This window comes from Aplysia californica, unplaced genomic scaffold (assembly GCF_000002075.1).
Source record: "Aplysia californica isolate F4 #8 unplaced genomic scaffold, AplCal3.0 scaffold01094, whole genome shotgun sequence".
NCBI lineage: Eukaryota > Metazoa > Mollusca > Gastropoda > Aplysiida > Aplysiidae > Aplysia > Aplysia californica.
Window position 1 is genome coordinate 39,057 of NW_004798364.1, and position 20,008 is coordinate 59,064.

At 38.0% G+C, this 20,008-nt stretch overlaps 1 protein-coding gene across 1 annotated transcript in view; it reads left to right on the forward strand.

The window, feature by feature from the left end:
• The window catches only part of LOC101845371 (chromatin assembly factor 1 subunit A-B), a 25,383-nt gene extending 8,915 nt beyond the window's left edge, over positions 1–16,468 (forward strand). The window contains exons 3-14 of the mRNA XM_013089972.2: positions 530–667; positions 1,240–1,382; positions 2,631–2,712; positions 3,879–3,956; positions 4,725–4,856; positions 5,228–5,304; positions 5,920–6,091; positions 6,934–7,011; positions 7,726–7,836; positions 9,365–9,532; positions 11,700–11,835; positions 12,888–16,468. Coding sequence (XP_012945426.1) covers positions 530–667; positions 1,240–1,382; positions 2,631–2,712; positions 3,879–3,956; positions 4,725–4,856; positions 5,228–5,304; positions 5,920–6,091; positions 6,934–7,011; positions 7,726–7,836; positions 9,365–9,532; positions 11,700–11,835; positions 12,888–14,218 — 2,646 coding nt within the window. The 3' untranslated portion in view covers positions 14,219–16,468. The remainder of the gene's footprint in view (positions 1–529; positions 668–1,239; positions 1,383–2,630; positions 2,713–3,878; positions 3,957–4,724; positions 4,857–5,227; positions 5,305–5,919; positions 6,092–6,933; positions 7,012–7,725; positions 7,837–9,364; positions 9,533–11,699; positions 11,836–12,887) is intronic.
• The last annotated feature ends 3,540 nt before the right edge of the window (positions 16,469–20,008 follow it).

The window sequence follows — 20,008 nt, forward strand, 5'->3', positions numbered from 1 at the left end:
TATTTTTAGCAGTGTTCAAGTCATGGCCTCTATACAGCCCGCTTGAAGCAGCTTCCAAAATCGAAAATCGGACTCGATTCCTCGATCTTTTTAAAGTTTTGGGATCGAGGCCTCGAGTCTTTTTGTCGTCGATCTTGCCCTGGCCTAATTTTGATATTCTGTTTTGGTGAAGACTACTATTTTTATTAAAGATTAGACACAGAGCTCTTTAATACAGCAGTCTGAAAGTTAAAAACAAATAACAGTTCTTTTTATAGTTTAACATTTTTTTTTCTAATTTGTCAACACAGTTCTGAAAAAGAAGATTGTGGAATGTTTGAAGGTACTTTAAAGAACTGGGATATTAATATTTTAAAAAGAAATATGAGCCAATGTTATGTGAGTATTCAAGAATGAGTTTCAGGTAGCGCTGTCTTTACTTTGTCTTCATCCTTGTGTTTTGGAAGATTATATTTTTTTGGGTCTTTTCTTTCTTTTTTTTTTCTAAGAAAATTTAACATTTCATTTTGATGTTTTGTTCTCATTCCAGATTGATTTGGAAAAGAAGGCAGAGAGAGAAGCATTGAAACAAAAAGTAAAGGAGGAGAAAGAAAAAGCAAGAGAAGAACGGAAAAAAAAACTAGACGAAGAGAAGGCAAAAAAAGAACTTGAACGGAAGGAGAAAAAGGCATGTTGTTGTTATCAATTTAGAAGAGAAAATGGTACAACTTGCTACATAAATATTTGTTGTTTAGCTTTGTTACCAAACTTCAAGTTGCCTGACTGACAGTCACTTTTAAGAAAATCTTTTAATGCTGGTACAAGTAAATAACCTTGTTTCCTTGCAAAGAATTGAAATCTTGAAATCTCTTTTCCTTTCTACATGTAAGAAGTTATTTGTTATATATATTTAATTGAATACCCCAGATTTTCATCTGTGTTCTACTTATTCTGAACTCTAAATATCTGAAATGGATGAAGGCTGAGTTGTTTCTATTCAGTAATGAGAGTTGGGTACCCTTTATGTAGGCTTAAACCCCCCCCCCATTTTTATTGTTTGTGTGTATGCTTACCTAGGAATATTTAACAAGAGTTTCCTCAACACTACTCAGATATCTCATATCTTGTCTTTGCTTTGTAGAGGGGAATGTGGTAGAAACAATTTTATTTTAAGTTTCTTATTTTATCAATTGGCAGATCATATCAGATGTTTTTTCCATATATCATTTAAGTTCCAATGCACTTGTTTTCCCCTCACAGGAAGCAAAGGATAAGGAAAAACAAGAGCAAAAGGAAAAGTTAGAGAAGGAGCGACTAGAAAAGCTGAAAGTCAAAGAAGATGAAAAAAAGCAGAAGGAAGAGGAACGATTGAAGAAAGAGGAGGAGAAAAAGAAAATCATAGAGTGAGTACTTTCATGACCTTTGGCATTGATAAATTTTGAAAAGACATTTTTTTTTCTGTTGAAATTTGATATGGTCAGCTTGGGGACAGAGCTATAGAGAGTTAATGTTTATGTTTTTGATTTCTTAACCCTCGTCCTGCGGGAGCCGGTTTTGTGTCGCCCGATAAGCCTATTTTGGCACCTCGCCTACGTTCTGGTCCCGATTCAGTGTAGCCCCTGGCTCAGCGCACACGCACTGCGCATCATCTTCCGTGTCATTCGGGTCCCGAGTCGGATCCCCATTCACGCAGGTCAAGTGTGTGTGCGTCAGTCTGCTTGAGTTTGTGTGCGTTTGTGGCCTTCTTCTAGAACCGCCTGCGTTGGTTCGTAATCGAGGCATGCGTCTCATTCAAAACATGCCAAGTTGGTAGCTCTAGATGTTCGTCCAATGAAATTATAGAAGAAACTGACCCACTTAGACATGAGGAGCCCGAAAGGATAGTCGGGAAACAAGACTTCCATTTTTCTATACAAAATCTTTCAAATGAGCTTGATTTTGTATGAAATGATACTACCTGGTAAAAAATAAGCTTATTTGATAGTTTTGAATACCATTGTGCAGGTACAAAGAACAATTTGAGTGTAAAACATTAGGAAATTGACCTATATTATCCCCTTTCGAACCTCAGGTCATTCATAATGACAAGAGCGCCCAGAAAGGTTATTCGAATGAGCGGAACTACTCGTATTGTCTTATCAGCTTGTGAGAGGGGGTTATTCATTTGTTTGTAACACTTTATAAATAGAAAGCTATGAAAGATAGAGCGTTATTTTCATCATCGGTAAACACACTCCCGTGGTATTCATGGCGAAAACACACGTTTCCCGGCGTGCGCGCTGTACACCAACAGTACACACTGAATGACTCTGACGGCCTGCCCTTGCTGATAAGATTCGCATCTCGGCACAGACACAGGACAAGAGTTAATATTAGGTATTTATTTGTAAGAAGTTTATTCTCAAAAAACAAAACACAGCATAATCGTTGCTGGTTGTGGTAAAAGTATTTTTCATCATAGATCAGAATGAATTTATCTTTGTTATCCTTAAACTCTTATTTTTCTCTTCATTGGTCCCCAAATAAAGATGATGATCTGAAGCATGAGGGAGTATGCATTGAAATGTTTATGTCTTCTGTTCTATTTATTATTTCCCTTCCGCAGTTTAATACATTTTTAACTTTTTAGTGTATGTGTGCTTTTGATACAGGGCCAAGCAAGAAGAAAAGCGCAAGAAGGAGGAGGAAAAGCGATTAAAAGAGGAAGAGAAGTTGCGAGAGGAGGAGGAAAAGGTTTGTTCTTGTTAGTGTTGAACGTAACTTGCCTACCTTATACAGCTTACTCCTTTATAAATATTTGTGAAATTGCTTTGTTATTGTTTTAAATATCCCTTCCCACCTCACCCCCTTAAAAAATCTTTTGCCTTTGTGAGAGGGTTAAGTTATGAACTTTTCATTATAGTTATGTTCTGGGTGACATCCTTGATTTTGCAGATTTTGGGTCAGGCTATGCACATTTTATGTTGGCTGATTTTTGAAGATCAACCAGTTTTTTGTCTAAAAATAGCATGGATTCAATTGAGAAAGACTTTATTCTACAGGTAATTTGCCTGTAAAAACATGAGGATGGATTAATATAGTGAATTTTCACAATTATTGTCGTTTTTCACAAAATGTAATTTTTGTGCAGTTTTTTCCCCTACTCCTTCCTTAGTTTTCATCCTTTTGACATGAAACGTTCAGGAAACATAGTTGGCAAGGCTGCCATCAATGTAACAGAAAGATATTTGCGAAAAAAGTAATACTTTTCCTTTGGCAAGCGATTACGCAACCTAAATTTAGAAAAAGTTTTTTAATACTTTGGGAAAATTCTCATAATTATTTTTCTTTTGAACGTATTGAAAAAAACTTGCTGTTACTCTGATAGGGTTTGGTTTTGGTATACTCTTGCCAAATTTGGTCTGTAAATAAGAAAGCCGTAGGGATTTCAAATTCAGTGTTTAGTTTCAAGATGGCAGCCGTTTCCGTAGCAACCGTTGTAGCTATGCCAAAATAAAATTGCGTATCAAGAGATTTTACTATGTCTAATTTATATGTGTACTTAGATTTGATCTCGGGCTACAAACAGAAAATAGTCCTCAAGGGTAGCTCCTCCCGTTAATGTGCTTATTTACTATTCATCACACAGGTGTCAGTTTTTCTATGATTAAGACAAAGGTTTTATGTTATAGTATAGCAACATTTGACGATTTAGACTTTTGTTCCATTATAATGAATTGAAGATTCAGCTTTTTAAAATTGAACCATGTTTTGTTTTGATTAAATTATTTAATCTTTTAGATTTATAAAGGTGGGGACAATATTTGTTTGATGATTTTTGATATTCATTTTGTGTGAATCAAGATCTGTAAATATTCTCTCTATCAAAATTCCTATGTGCAATCTTTTTTTTAAAACAGAAAAAGCAAGCTGAGAAGAGAAAGCAAGCCTTTCAAAGTTTCTTCATCAAGCCTAAAGAATCAGAACCTAAACCTGCGGTAAGGAAAGTCTTTTATTCATATGTACTCTCTTAGCTTGAAGATGTTAATGAATTTAATGGTTTATTAGTGGGAGTCTTTGTGTTAATCCAGTTTTCTAGTCAGTTACCATATATGTGAAGCGTGCTGACAAAATGAGTTCCTTCTCGGATTCGAGTCCTATAGAAATAGATATATCACGCTTAGAGGTGAAGTTTTTACAATATATAAGTATGAAATAATATAAGGCATTTTATACTTTAAAAATATGGCATCAATAGAAAATCTACAAATTTGACCCCAGTGTCGATTTCTAGCCAAGTTCTTCATTTATGGATTGCGAGAAGTAACTCATTTTGTCAGCATGTCTCACATATATGTGAATAGCTGACTCTCTCTCAGCATACTGTGGTCGTCTACTTTGTCATAGACAGTCTAGCTTCCAGGATTGCTGATCCTGACTCAAAGGGATTTTGAAGTCTTGCCTGAAAGGGGTGCTCTCAATTGAGATAAGTTCAATAGTTACCTAAGGGAACAATTAAGCTCTACTACCAGGTTTCTAGGTGCAGAAGTGTCCCAACTTAGAGCCATAGATAAAATGATTTTAAAAGGTACTACATAATTGTATGTATTAATTTCCGAGGGTTTCTTCTCCTTTCCTCTCTTGTAAGTTCTGTGGTAAGGTTCTACTGAACATTGTTTAAGCAATGTTTTTGTCTTATATTCGTATTGCAGGTTTGCACATTGTTTAAGAAATGTTTTTGTCTTACATTCTTTTTCTTATTGCAGGTTTCCAAGTCAAATGAAAGTATGTTCATTCCATTTGAAGTTAAAAAGGACATGCACCTTGCACCTGCAGTGAGAAATTCCCTCTCAAATGAGAAAAGAAATAAATTGGACCAACAGTTACAAACTGAACAGGTAATTTTGAATGTTGATTGGTAGTATTTAGTTTTATTTTTGATTTTATGCTCTTTAAAAAGATTGTACTTTTGAATTGCAGGTTGATATGGGACCTTCGGACTTTAATGTTCTGACTTTCTTTTTGATTAACTCTTCAAACAAAATGGGAGGTGTTTGTCACATATTATGGCATCCTGAAGAAAGTGTGTCATTTGCGCTTTGCTCAGCTGAACTTGAGAGATAGAAATAAGGAGGTCACTTTTCCAGGAATGTGTTTAAGCATGAATAGTTGCCATAAGTTAAGGGAGGTTGGCTTTTTTTTGGGGGTTGGTTTTTAAAAAATAATATTTTTAAACTTTACATCTGACAAGTGTTGTCTGTATTTTCAGCCGTCGTCAGTGAATTATCTCACCCAGCTGAAGGAGGGAGATATCAATCCTCACAAGACAGGCAGAGTTGTAAGGAAGTGAGTGACACTTGGCAGACAAGTGATGTGGGTTATAACTTGATTGATGCCTAATCATTTCTGACGTTTGTATTGAAGCTGTGGCTTAGATTTCTTTGAACTGTGTGTTCAGTGAAGAGTTCCTCTCATTATCATAATTTGATACCTACTCCCATCGTTTTTGTTTATAATCTTATAATAATCTATTTCTTTTTCTTTATCTCTGTCTGTCTGTCTGTCTGTCTTTCACTCCCCCCCCCCCCCCCCCCCCCCCATCCATTCCGTCTCTCCTCACCGTGTCCTTTTTCTTCATCCTGACCACTCCTACTTTTTCACCTTGATACATCTTTTTTATATCTATACCTCGTGTACAGGCAAAATTTGCATGGGAGTTATTTGAAACAGGTAATTTTGCCAGATTTTGGCCACATCTCTCTTTTTACCTTTTACAGAACTTCTGTTTCTATTTGAAAGCTTTTTTTTTCCTGTGACACAGTGTCAGTTGCTAATTTTTATTTCTAATTTTTACCTGTGTACTTAGTTTAGGAAACAAGTGAGCTAATGGTGATGGCACTTTTAAAAAAAAAACTATTCACCTTTTGATTTTTTAATAAAGTAATTGGTGCATGATTTCAGAAATCCAGAACCAGCGGAAGATGTTGAAATTGTGCACGACTCTGAGGCCTTGAAGAAGGTGTTCCACAAAGTGAAGATTTTGAAGTTTCACACAGACTACAGGCCACCATATCGTGGGACCTGGAGGAAGCGCCCCTCTCTCAGTCCGAGAAATCCGTGGAAGAAGGATGAGGTTTGCTTCTTTATGTTATGTTGATGCCATTGTCACTCGATGTGAAGAATATAAATGTTGTGTGAGTCTTTCATCTTGTCTTTAGAGTTGTTGGTAGTTTTTATGCTATTCTTTCTGGACGCTGTTAGGAATAAGTGAGGCACTGGTTCTCTGGGCATTTTTTCTTTCTTTCTTTCTTTTTGCATACTTCAGTATGTGTGTGTGTGTGCCAGTTAAATTTATCTGTCAGGACATGTGGATTTGACTGTATTCCTGCCAGGTACTCTAATAAAATCGGAGCCATTCGATTTTTTTTGGTTTGTTTTTCCCATTCTAGAATCCTGATTGGACTTATAAAAATCCAATATTTTTTCTTGAATTCCATTTCCGTCAGGACTTATGTGACATGGTAAATGACTTAAAAGCACACATTTTTGTTGGCACGACTTATTATATATATATATGTATATATTTATTTGCATTATTTGTATTTATTTGCCATGGTTGGTTTGTTACTTAATCATAATCAACTGGGGCTCTGAGACCAATTTTTTCCCCCCGAACTGTTATCGGTTGGAAGAATTTTGAGGGAAAAATACTTTTGGTCATAGTGTGGTTGACAGGTCTGTATATGAGGGATCTCGTATGAGAAAGTTTTGGTTCTAGTCTTATGTTAAGTGCCCATGGATTGGGAGGGGGGTGTACACTTTTAATGTTTTGTTATTATTAGTAATGAACATTTTTCTCATGGATATATGAAAACCTACTTGTCATATTTTATATGGCTCCTAGACCACTGTCCTTTTGCAGTATAATCTTATGTGTTATAATAACCATTTTTTTGGTTTCTTTCTGTGTTTTAGGCCACATTTGATTATGAGGTGGACAGTGATGAGGAGTGGGAGGAGGAAGAGCCTGGGGAAAGCCTGTCCTGCTCTGATGTATGTATTTCTCCAGTGTTTACACGTATTACGTTATACACGCTCCTTTTTTCCTATGAAACATCTATTGTTCTTATCCCGTTCTCCTTTTTTTATGTTTGTTGCTCTCTTGTAACACCTCTAATCTTCTGGTGCTCATATGACCTTTTATGCAGTTGCGAGCGCCGTAAAACCAATGTTATCCTGGGTGTCACTGATATCTTCATAAGGCCTCCCGAGTGCATCTTAATTTATATATTGACATATTTTGGTTGGACATTTTCCTACAGTTATCATTCGTGTTTGCTACTCAGTGAAGCCACAAGCCTTGACTTTCTATGAGCAGAAGTTCTTTGGTTTTATATATAAGCACTGTTGCGATCAGGTGGGGATGGAATATAACCTTTTCTTTGATGGATAAGGGTTCCGTTGTTATCACTTGTGTGGGTTTTTTTTTTCGTGATGTGTACTTTAAAAAAAAAAAAATTTTAAGCTCGATTTTAATTAACAAGCGCCTGATACCACTGTCATGAAACTTATGTCCCAAGTATGTTCCTCTTGGTGTTCTTGGTTTCTTAACAAGAACTTCCTACCTCTTGTAGATGTAGACTGACAATGACACTTATATTATATGACCTTATTGTGTTGCAAGTGCCGTAAAACACTTACTAAAACTAAAAGCTAAAATGACACTCACTTCTCATAGAAATCATTGTACGATTTACCTTTTTCCAGGGTGAAGAAGAGAAAGGGGAGGAAGCAGAAGATGAGGATGATGATGGCGATGGCTGGATGGTCCCTCATGGATATCTGTCTGAAGACGAAGGATGCAATGAGGATGATGAGGTGATTAAGCTTTTTTTCTTACATTTTGACATGATGTTTGTCATTCTGAACAAAATACTCTTTGTGGTATTCTCGCAGCACCACTGGAAGGTCGTACTTCTTTTAGATGTTTTAATGGTTATCTAGTTTTTCGCTAGCTCTCTAGTCTTGTCATTTTATATAGCTGTTTTGCTGTTTAACTCTGAACTGAACATTTTCATAAGTCTTGCGAATTTTCTTCAGAAAAAGATTTTCTGTGATTTTGGGGTGCAGTTTTTGGAGCATGGTCAATCATATTCTTATCAAATGAATATTTGCAGGGAACAATTTGAGAGCTTTTCTATGTTCTCAGGGCTGCACATCGTTATGAATTTGGCAGAATCATTACGATTAGAAATTTAAAAAAAAATAATCATAACAACCCTCATTCTGATTTTAAAAATTATTTCCCATTTGGCTAACCCAACCCATCCTCACCCTTCCAGTGTTTAAAGTAGAATAGTTTACTTCATCACTACATCACATGCAGCAGTGTAACTTAAACAGCTTCTTGTAGCAGCTCAGTGCCTCTTTGCTTTAAAAAAAAAAAACCCATTAGCTTGACAGCATAAATATTGTTGCGTTTTGCATTGTAGGTGATGAAGGCCTGGGAAAGAAAAAATTGTTAACCCCCCCCCCAACAAAAACCCCCTACCAAAAACGAATCATTGTTTGAAACAATCAGCTGCAGTGTGGGGCATGGTGTCTAACGATAATCAGCATCAAAGTCTTTTGATGCGTCCCATCCGTTTTTTGTTTTGTTTTTGCAAGAGTCAAGCTGACAGGCAATACCTACCGCCACTCCTGATTTTTTTTCCGTAACTCCACAAATGACAAGCCTATTAGGACCCTTTTCATTGCGCCTTTGTTTACGTTACATATGATTAATCTTTAAACCTACAACCCCTGTCCTTTACACTCGGGGGTAAAAAGACTATCTATATTATATTTCAAATTTTTAAGCCAAATTCCTAATTTTTAATTTGCTGTTTACTTTAATGTTTGCTGGTGGGTGGGCAGTCCTGTATCTTTTGTGAACAAATTCTCATGCGTACCATAATACACCGTTGTTTAGTACAAGGGTAACTTATGACAATGCAAACAAATTTACAGACTCTTTGAACATTGTGTCAATAAGCTGAGATTTAGGTGTTATAATTTACCAGAAAATCCTGATGGTTCTTTGATTGAAAAAAAAAAATTGTTCATTGTATGTAAAAAAAAAAAAAGGTTTATGTAAAAAGACTGCAAACCACTGTAAGATTGCTTTATAAGTTGTACAAGGGTTGTGTAAAGGCTACACAACACCCCTTCCCCCCCAATCAAATTTTTTCAGGATTGCAGTACCTCAACAGTGGCTAAAATGCTGAGCATAGTAAAATCAGGATCAGTATTCCAGTAAAGTTGGGAAAGTCTTTTGTGAAAAAATAAAATTGTTGAGGCACATAACCCCACACCACCACCACAGGATGCCTACTACAGCCTCGTGTATGCCTTGTTTGTTTCACAGATCACCCCAGAGAAGCTCAAACTTCAGCAACAGGCCAAGGCCAAAGCATGGGAAGAGGAACAGAAACGCAAGCTGCAGGCCCTTCCACTCATCGCCGTCGGCTGCTTCTTTGAGCACTCGCCCAGCCCTTCCATGAGTGGTGATGTGAGGCTGCTGTATGAGTTCAGGGTGAGCGAGACTTGGGACAGTGTTACATATCTTGATTGTTGCAGGTGGAAGTTTTACCAAAGATACTAAATAACAAGATGGACCACTCAGCCAAAAAAGTGTCCGCGGGAAGTATGCTCTTTGCTTCAGATGGCGCTGCAGTCTGCTTTGAAGCTCTCTTTCATTTTTCCAGAAGAAGAATAGGAATAGCACCTCCTTGCGTGCGCAGATCGACTGCTGTTCATCAGTAGTTCGGGTTCGTTCAGTGCAGAGTTTTATGTTATTTATATTTTAATGACCTCTCGCCTTTCATTCTAAAGTCAAATTAAACGAAGAAAACAATCACCCTTTCCTCCGGAAGAGGTTTTTTGTCAGCGTAACCATTTTAAGGGGAGGTGGCTAATGAAAATGCCAAAACTCAGTTCCAACCATTTTTTAGCCACTTTGTATGCATAAAAAAAAAGAGGTTTTGTGAAATAAAAAATTCATTTATTATTTTTTTTGTTCTTGTGGCGGCAAAAAATGGCGCTGATTCAGCAAAATTTCTTTATACTTTATAAACAGTGTTTCTACAAAACCAATAAAGATAGAAGCTTCATACTTGGTATACTTGGTATATATGCTATAAATTGCTTGCTTCTCCTCCTTACAGAATCAGATTTCAAATATCTATCATACGTTTTCCAAATTTTACCCTCACTTTGACCAATGTTCAGAATTCCATATTAGGCGATGCTGAAACACAAAAATGCCAAATAACTCAAAACAGAATCAATATTCAGGAAAAAAGCTCTTGTAAGGAAGAGGGCACTTATCATGGGAATAATGTGTGAAAATTTCAATGAAATCTGACTGTTAGTTATTGAGATACACTTTCTATAAAGTTACCAGTTAGCCAAAAATGCAATTTCGAGAAAAACGCAAATTTTTCGAAACATTGTGCAATCACAAACATCTCAGTTTTCACTAAAATCTAACATTATTCAGCAACATACACCATGTTGACACAGCGCAGGCCATTTAAAAAGCTTTTTTGACAAGTTTTTACATCAATTCCATGCCCCCCCCCCCCCCCCCCCCCAACTGTCCTCTCATAATTGAATCTCCGCCCCAAGAATGTAAATTCTCATTTGTCTTTCAGTTTCTGTTCTTAAATGGGAGAAGAAGCAAAAATACCTATGTAAGGTAATAGGACATTCAAGGGCTTGTGTGAAAATTTCAACCAACTCTGACTGTAACTTTCTGAGATCTAATCAAAATAGTGCAGCAGATTTGGCAGAAAAGTCATCATTCCGAGAAAAACGAGAATAAAGATTGTGCATGCTGACATGCCCGTCTAAATTTATATGTTAATGTTGCCATACTGAATTGTTTAGGTAAATTGAGTTTGTTGTTAGTCTTTTCCACATTAAAAAAATCTTTAAATGATTTGGCAGGTGACTGCCTTTCTTAGAATTAGAAGAGTCGAGATTTTGTCGAGCCCCCCCCCAAAAAAGCTGCCACCTCCCCTTCATTTTCTTCCCATGTGTTTTGGTTTTGCAATGGTGGAATCTAAGACTAAGCAACTAAGAAAGGCACAGTAAGCTGGCACTACATGATACTATCTAGATCTGTATATTTTCTCAATTTATTTTATCCTATAATATATATTTCTGCAGTCGCTTCTTTCAATCTTGTTGAAGGGGTTAACCGGCTTTGGGAACACTGGTCTCCGATTTTTAAAAACCCAATAATAATAAAGTAAAAAAATTGTTTTAAATAACACTAGGCCTTAGAGATTTCTATAGCTAGATCTACGCTAAACAGACTTGTTCACTGCGAACAGCCGGAGAGGCTAGGGAAGCCATCAAAACAAATTTATCCTAGATCTAGGTCTAGATCTAGATTCTAATTCTATAACTTTGTCGGTCGGTCGAGCGCAACGTAGATCTAGATTTGTAGATCTATACTTTGAATACCCCAGCCACATAATCATGGAAAGTACTGAAGGCTATTATGTATTATTATACGTATAATCTCAACAGTTTAGATCCTGGGTTAGCTCACTCAAAACAACTAAGACTAAGACATCGAATCGAATCACGATCAGATAGACAGACGAGAGAAGAAGAAAATAAATAGGAAGGAGCATGTGTTCGATATTTAGTGAAACTAAAAGTATAACTCGGTATTCTCTCTTATCTCTCAGGGAGTTATCCTGGCTCCGGTAGTGCCAATACCGACCAACCAGAACACTAGTGCAGAGAGTGAAGAGCCCTGTTTGGAGCAAGAGGGATCGACCCCAGCTTCTAAAGGTAGAGAGAAGATGGCTGTGCCAGACGATGGTAAGTGGTCCATTGGGGGATTTTTGTGGGTTTAAAAATTTTTTTTTCTGGAATGTTTTATATGGGGGTCAGAGTTTTGTGTGTCTCGGGAGTTATGGTTTCCCCCCCCCCCTCGAACAAATAGTTGGCTACAGACTACTGTGGTTTATTCCTCTGCACGATAAAAAAGACCCATTTTGGAAAATGCAGTTGGGCACAGATAACTGAAATGTGTTAAGGGATTGACAAATGTGTTTTACCCATCCATAAATTGGTGTAAACAGATGAAATGAAAAATCAGAAATAATTGAAGAAAATCAACAAAATTGACAGTACGATGGTCAGAAAATAAATCACTTGAGCTGTTGTGTCATAGCAGATTGATGTGTTCCTTTTTAAAACTTATCCAACCATCTTATGTTGCATATGAACCAAGGCCAAGTTCCTTTGCGATTTTGTCTGCTTTTGTCATTAGAATGAGACCAGAGATAGGAAGAGGCATGGCTTGTGCTTGCTGGAACCATTGAAACAATGCCAGCACAATGTTGTCAAATTTTGTAAAGCTTGCTCGCTTTCTGTCAAGACACTTGTGAGGAAGAAGTTGATCAGGTTTCTCTAGGAGAGCTGTTTAGCAAATCCGTACGGATATTTGAGAAAACAGTATTGCCCAAATAAAGAAAAAATAGTGGTTCAGTTGGGGAATAGCATTGCATTGTACAAATTGTCTGTGATCTCGCATCTTGTGTGTTTGTGTTATCTGTGCCCATCTGTGTATGAATTATTACAGATTAGATCGTCCAGGAAACATGAGAATTGAAATAACCTGTGACTTATTTAATTCAATACCAACATACACGTTTCGTTTTGTAGGTGGTTGGCGGGTTTTCTGGTGTGATTTGCTTCTTCTTTCCTATGAAACATCTATTGTCCTTATCTCCCCTCCTTTTTTGTGTTTTGTTACTCTCTTGTAACACCTCTTATCTTCGGCACTTATATGACCTTATTGTGTTGCAAGTGCAGTAAAAGTAAATTTACTAAACTAAAACTAAACATTTCGGTTTTTTTCTTTTCAGCTATGCCAGATCTGATTCACTTGTTGCATGGGAACACTTGCGGGATCAAGCGACTTGTGCGAGAGTTTCGTGTATTCTGGATGAAGAAAAATAACCAACAGTCTGCCGACACTGATGAAACAATGAATGAGTCTGCAACTGAAAATGCAGATGTGTCTGTCCTGAGCGACTCTGTTGCCGATGTGTGTGCAGATAATGAAGATAAAGAAATGTCTGATAAACCTGGGGACAAAGAGGGTGTGTCACAGCCAAAGAGGGAGGAAGGATATGGCTGCAGTATTTCCAAGAGGCAACTGGAGATAAAAATTATGAGCATTGCTGTGAGGGAGAAGCGGCCAGGGAGCAAGATCTGCTGGTATGTTAATGATGATGTGCTGGCGCAATATGCCATGACAGATATAACGTTGCCAAATATGTGGGTCTTTTTGACCACTGGTCCAACCAAATCATCCCCCACACCAAATCTGAATAAAAGTTTAAATACCTCAAAGAGTGATGCACCTGAAGTTTGTGAGGAGGAGAAAAACAAAACTCCATTCAAACCTTCTAATGATCAAAAGTCAATAATGGCTTTTACTATGTCCAAAGAAGAGCTGGAGAAACGTGCTAGCATGAAGCAAAAACAGGTTGGATCTGACAGTGGTTGTGAGAGTAAGGCAGCATCTCCTGTGCGCCCATGTAGTGTGGTTCTGAAACAACTTGACTCTGGTGTGACTAGTCAAGCTGCAGACAATAAGAGGCCCTCTGTGGCAAACGACGCTTCTGTTCACAGCCTGAATGGTTTGCCTCAATCTCAGGGACCCTCGGCGGAAAAGAAGCCGAAAATGTCCATTATGGAAATGTTTCTGAAGAAACCATCCTCAAGCAAGAAAAAGCTGGAGAAGTCTTTTCCTGACGCACAGCAAATAGGTGAGAACAAGGCTGACTCTGATGTTGAAATCATCGAGGAATGTGCCGCGAAAGTCATGTCCGAAGCCACTGTGCCAAGTGGTAGAGAGTCTGCTGTGCAGGGCCCAACAGAGCAGGAACCAGGTGCTGGGAGTAGTCAGCAGGAACCTGGGGCTGGGAGTGGTCAGAAGGATCCAGGTCGTGCAGATGATAAAGCCACGACTGCCGCCGTAAAGTCTGTGAAAGAGGAAGAGTTGATGGAGGTAGATTCCCCTGATGTTGTTCCACAGTCTGATCGTAAGGACAACTTGGAGCAGCAGGCCATGGAGGTGGTTTCTTGCACCCCTGTTTCTCAAGGGGAGCTTGTGGCATCGGTTGCTCAAGCTGGGGATGTTACGAGCAAGAATGCTGTACAGTCTGCTGATGTTATAGTGTTGGATTAGGGCAGGAGGGGGGTGTTTATTAGGTTGTCTCAGGCCTATACTGTAATAATTTTGGTAATTTGTTTTTGTAGATTGTGATGTAAATACTTTTGACAAGCTTATATACGTTAAAAAGAAAATAGGGGATACGGGATTTGTGGTGTTAGAGAATAATTTATTGTTATGATTTCGTTTCGAAATCATGTATGGACTTCCAAGCATTTCTTGTTCTAACTGTCTAGATTTGTAGGCATAGAAAGTATTATCAATGTATATGTATGAAGCCCTGCAACATTTGATCGCTGAATGGAAGTGGGTAATTATGGGAAAACTCAATAACCATATTATTCCCTGGCCTCATGTTTTTATTGCAGGATTTTTTATTTGTAACTCGTGTTTTGGCAGGTCGGCCCATGCTTCAATAGTGTCCGCTTAACAGCAACTCTCTTGGGAGTCAGAAACTTTGGTTGCTCTTTAGGAAGGTTGCTGCTGACTGAATTTACCAAAGGGGGGTAATCTGCACTGACACACATGCACATACATACGCGCACACACATGCTTACACAGCAGTCCTAATTCCAAGATGTGGGGGTGTTGTTAGTTGGAAAGTGAGAACATAGGTAGTGACAGACGTTCCCCCAGAGCCTGTCCTTTTCAGTGAATCTGACAGGGCGGTAATGTCACGCCAAGTAGCCAAAACTTTCCTCCTACATTGGAGACTCTTGAACGGAGATACCTCTTGGTGGGAGAAACTGAACTGTACTCCAGTTGTGTAGTGTTTGGCCCAAGTAAGTGTTGGGAGAAGATTGGCTACAGAAGAGATGCACACTCGCTGAAGAATTGTCAAAAAATACACTGCTTTTTCATTTAGACAGTTTATAGTTATAGCAACAATGGTTACTGTTTAAAGGGGCTATTTATATATATATATAGGAACATTCCATTACACAAGCTTAGGTTGCTGTTAGGCGGTTGCTCTTATTTGGATAGTTGTTAACACACCCGCCAAGTACTCCAATAAAATCGGAGCTCTCCAATTTTTTTTTAGCCCGTTGAAGAACCCCGATAGGAATTACATAAAATCTGACTTTATTTCTTGAACTCTTTCTGTCAGGGCATATGCAACTGACAGTAAATGACATGAAAATACACACTTACCGTTGCTTGTATTTCCAACACACATTTATTTGTCATGGTTGTTTTTTTTTATGTAATCATTAATTTACTGGGGTTCTGGAGACTACTGACTTTTCCCCCCCAGCTCGTATTTTTTTGAAGGATTCTAAAAAAAAAAAAGATGTTTTTGGCGATGGAGTGGTTGGCAGGTCTGTGTTAAGTGGACACCATTGCATTTCTCTGTTTTGACAAATAGTTTGTGATATTAGGATCAGCTATCATTTTTGACGATGAGTTGTTGTGTCTTCGGTAAAATGTTCACTTGTCATATATTCATCGTTTCATAATGAGACCTGTTTTCTAGAGCCAGTGATAATGATGATGTTGGATAGAATAATACATTGAGGTGATCGGATCATCTGTAGATGGTTGCAACCATGTCTTGTTGAAAATTTCTGAAATAAGGAAGGTTTCCAGCTATCACCATCATTCATTAATGGCTGTTGTCCCCTTTTGTGTGCAGGGGTCATTTTTTATTTTCTTACGGCCCTCTGTTAGTTTAGGATATAGTATTGTTTTTAAAAATTCCTGAATGGAAAAGGTTTTCCTTACTGTAGACTTTATCCTCGTGTGCAGCCTTTGACTCCTTCGGGCTGTGCCACTGTTACATCACTTTTTGTAATTGTGCTTCCGGTTCCCCTTTCCTATTTACTTAAAGTGGCTGTATTGTACAGACTTCAACTAAAGTTAAGGACCCCCTTGACAGACAGTCTCCCCCCCCCCCCCAAACGACAGCAAGGATTGTTTCAAAATTTTTGCTCTGAAAGTGTTAATGGGTTACCAACGCCTACTGCAAAGCCTCCTAAAGGACCAAAACCACCAGGTGCAACACAGAAATCCTCTGGGAATTTTAGCCAAATTTGCTTTTTTTTTAATCGACTTGTGTGCGACACCACGGACATTCCTCGGTTAAAATTTCGGGTGTACGTCATAAACGGACGTACGGTCTCGAACTATGCTCACTTTGGTGGCAATATAAGCCGCCATTTGCACAAAGTCCAGTATCACATCAACATGATACCACCAAGACGAAAGCTGAGAGACTTTGATTGTGCCAGAGCTATGGCATGGCTGCAGGATGGAGTTGGAGCCCGAGAAGTTGCCAGAACGCTTGCAGTGTCACACTCAGTCATTGTCCGCTTGAGGCAGTGCCATCACGCCACTGGATCAGTCCAAGAACGCCCACATGCTGGTCGACCCAAGAAGAGTGTTTGCAAGTGGTCCTTAACTTATGTTGAAGTCTATCTATTGTTTATCCTTTTTCATACAGTGTTCTAAACATTTAGTTTTTAAAACCCAGAGAAACCTTTTCCTTCTTAATTCTAGTAATGGTGTTATGTTGTACACACAACAAACCCCCTGTCATGGAAAGACCAAAATGAAAATGTGGGTGGTTTGATGTAATTGGCACAGATTACTACGCTGTTAATGTAAAAACAATTTGTTTCTTATTATGTCCTTGTGTCTTTCCTGTTACATTGTTTCTTTGCTCTAGACTCTTAAAAAGTAAAATCAGATTTTGTTCATCAAAACAATTTCTTATGTTATTACTAAAAAAAATTATCTCCTGTTGTCGCTAAATTGTGTTTACACTACGATTTACTTTTTAGACTTACGTGTAATTTGAAAAATGAGCCATATGCATGGTTGGAGGACAGCCTTGGTAGGCCAAGCTTTCCTTTCCCTCTATTGTTTCTGTCTTGCTACTGTCCTTCGATGTGCATCTCTTTACTCAAACCAACTTGTGACCCTTAATTTGGAGAGGTTTGAAAATTAAATGTTTGGGATTTTATTTATACAGCTGTTTCTTTTTTGCATTTGAATTCATAAACATGTCGATACAAAAATTAGCTGACTTTGCATGTACATATGATGTTGCAAGAACTCACAAAAAACAAAAAGGATCTTTAAAGGTTTTCCGTACGGTGGAGTCTGAGGATACGGAAAAGACATTAAATATCTTAGTTTTATGTCTACTTTGAGCCAAGCTCATATTGTAATGACCATAAATTACAGCCCACCCAAATCTTTGGCTAAGCTCTGTTAAATTAAACATACTTTCTGGAGATCAATCCTAATAATAATATATGTCAATTTTTCCACATTCAGTAGGAGCAGACTGAATGATTTGGCACTTCTGGTTTTCTAACTTCTTATACTTGAAAAGACTTATTTGATGAGATCTTGTTTTTTTTTTGTTTTTGTAAAGTGTTTTACGGCACTCGCAACTGCATAGATCATAAGAGCGCGCGGGACACTCCTAATATTTTCAGTTGGTAGGAAATTTTGAATTTTGCCCGGGTGGCGGCCGAAGCCTACTTTTATCGATTTTAGACCACCAAGGGATCTTTAATGTGCGCAACTTGCGCACGGGCCCTCCGAGATTTTTCGCCCTTGTCCGAGAAGGGTAGGTGTAGATCTTTCCTACCGGAAGATCAGGGGTGTGGCAGAAAGACAGCAGTAAGGAGGAGCCATGGAGTAGCAGTAGAAAGGCTGCAGAAAGAGTCAGGAGCCCAGAGGAGGGGGCAAAGGAGGTGAGGGGGTGGGGGCAGAAAGTGGAAATGAAAGCAGACAACAGAACATTGCTAGAGAGCAGGAAAGGAGGTGAAAGACAATTTAAGAGAAGAAAATTTTTTGGTCGCTACCCAGATTTGAACCCGGGACCTTTGAATGAGAGGCCAACACCTTAACCTCTAGGCCACGAGAGCCCCTTGATGAGATCTAAATGAATGAAACTGATCAGTATCTGATTTGTGCACTGCTAGAAATACGTACTGGTTTGTATCCATGGAGTATTGAAACTCCTGCCACCGATTATAGTTATAAGTATAGCATCTCAAAGTGAGGATTAGATTGAAAACTTAGCCACGGTGTAAGATTCTAAATTGTATTTTCAGATTCCATGTCTGACTTTTTTCGGTTTGAATTACTATCTCTGATCTTTTGTACATGTGTACATATTTTCACTTTTAATTAGTGTTCCGTGTTTCATGTACTATTATTTTTTTTCAAGCGCCATGCCATACATGATCCCAGTGTTAATTAAAAATGAAAACCCTCATAAATAGAATTTGTGAGGTTGATTGTGAAACTCTTGTGAAACTATTTGTGCTATTGTTGTATAGAATGTTATTGACTCAGAGCTGAGCTGGTGGTTGGTATGGCATGCCTGCTGCGCTTCATGAACCTATCAATTAAATGCTGCTCGCTTTTGACTATTGTCTCTAAATTTCATTCGACTACATATACTTATAAATGCAAAGTTTCCCACAGAATGTCATTCTCCTCGCAAGTTGCTTCATCTGCCAATGGATGGATAACTATCCCTCCTCCCGGTGTAAAGACTTGCTGTTAATGTTAGACTAGATCTATATCAGTGAGGTTTCTTTTTTAAATGACATACAAACAAGTCATACACACTGTATACCTAAGACAGGCTGGTTGCTTCCATCTATTCATATTGCCATCTTAGAACCAGTCTTCATGCGTTGCCACTTTCAGTCATTGTGTGTATGTCAGTGCTTGTCAGCCTGTTTATAGCCATCTTTATGAGGTTGCAATTTTTGTGCTGCCTACTTGCTTGCATTTCCTAAACGGGGCATTAAATTATTTAAATGATGCCTCTGTCACTATCTGGGTAATCCCCACAGCCTACCAAAATTACCAATTGCCCACTTGTGGGCAGGATTGCCCTGGTTGGCATGCACTGATGTTTGTGTTTCTCTCATCTCACTTCAACTTCAACCAACTTGTTATTATTCGTTATATATTGTACTATGTTCTTTGGGTCCTTTAAACTGTACTCATCTGTTGCGCTGCTCTTTTTGTCTTCTTGTGATCTCTAAATGTCCGTAATGTTTATTTTGTCCTGTTAAATGTATGCTCCTGTCTGTCCACTTTTACACAATGTAGAGTCAGAGTGTCAATAGTGTCATTATTTTAATTACTTTTGTAATTTATCGTAAAGTTGTATCACAGACATAAATTGTTTTGCTGTATAAGTGTTTATATGTAATATGTAAAGACAAATATAGGTAAGGGTGGTGACTTGCTCTCTGTCCCGTTTGATCTACTTTGGATTTTATCTGTGTTGATATGCATCATTTGTCTTGATTGTTTGGTGGTTGGCTGAAAGGCACCTCTGCCACTAGTAGCTCCTACTTCTTTTCTTTGCCTTCTGTTGCTCAGTTTTTCTTGCTTTTTCTCAGCTCTAATAAAAACTGTTGTGTCAATATTCTTCTCTTAACTTAGACAAATGAGAAAACACCTCAGGCAAGGCACACTGTCTTCCTATCACACCATTTTCATTTCTGTCTTGCTTTTCTCTTTTCTGTTGGTGTGCTTTAGAATAGAAAATGAATCCCAGTCCCCTTATGATAAAAGTTTGTTAATATTTAAATGCTGTACAAAGATACCATAAATATTTCATATACTTGTTTGCATATACTGTAGTCTCATTGAAATAAACACGTCAGCCAGCTGTATAAATGTAGAAAGCCCGAACTAAAGTTTTTTTAGGGCTTTTTTTATTTTAAATTGCCGTTTCTTAAATTTGTGGTATCATTTGCATGTTCTCTAGAAACATTTTGTCAGATTCAGATTCTAAATGATGAGAAAAAAAAGCCAGAACCCCCC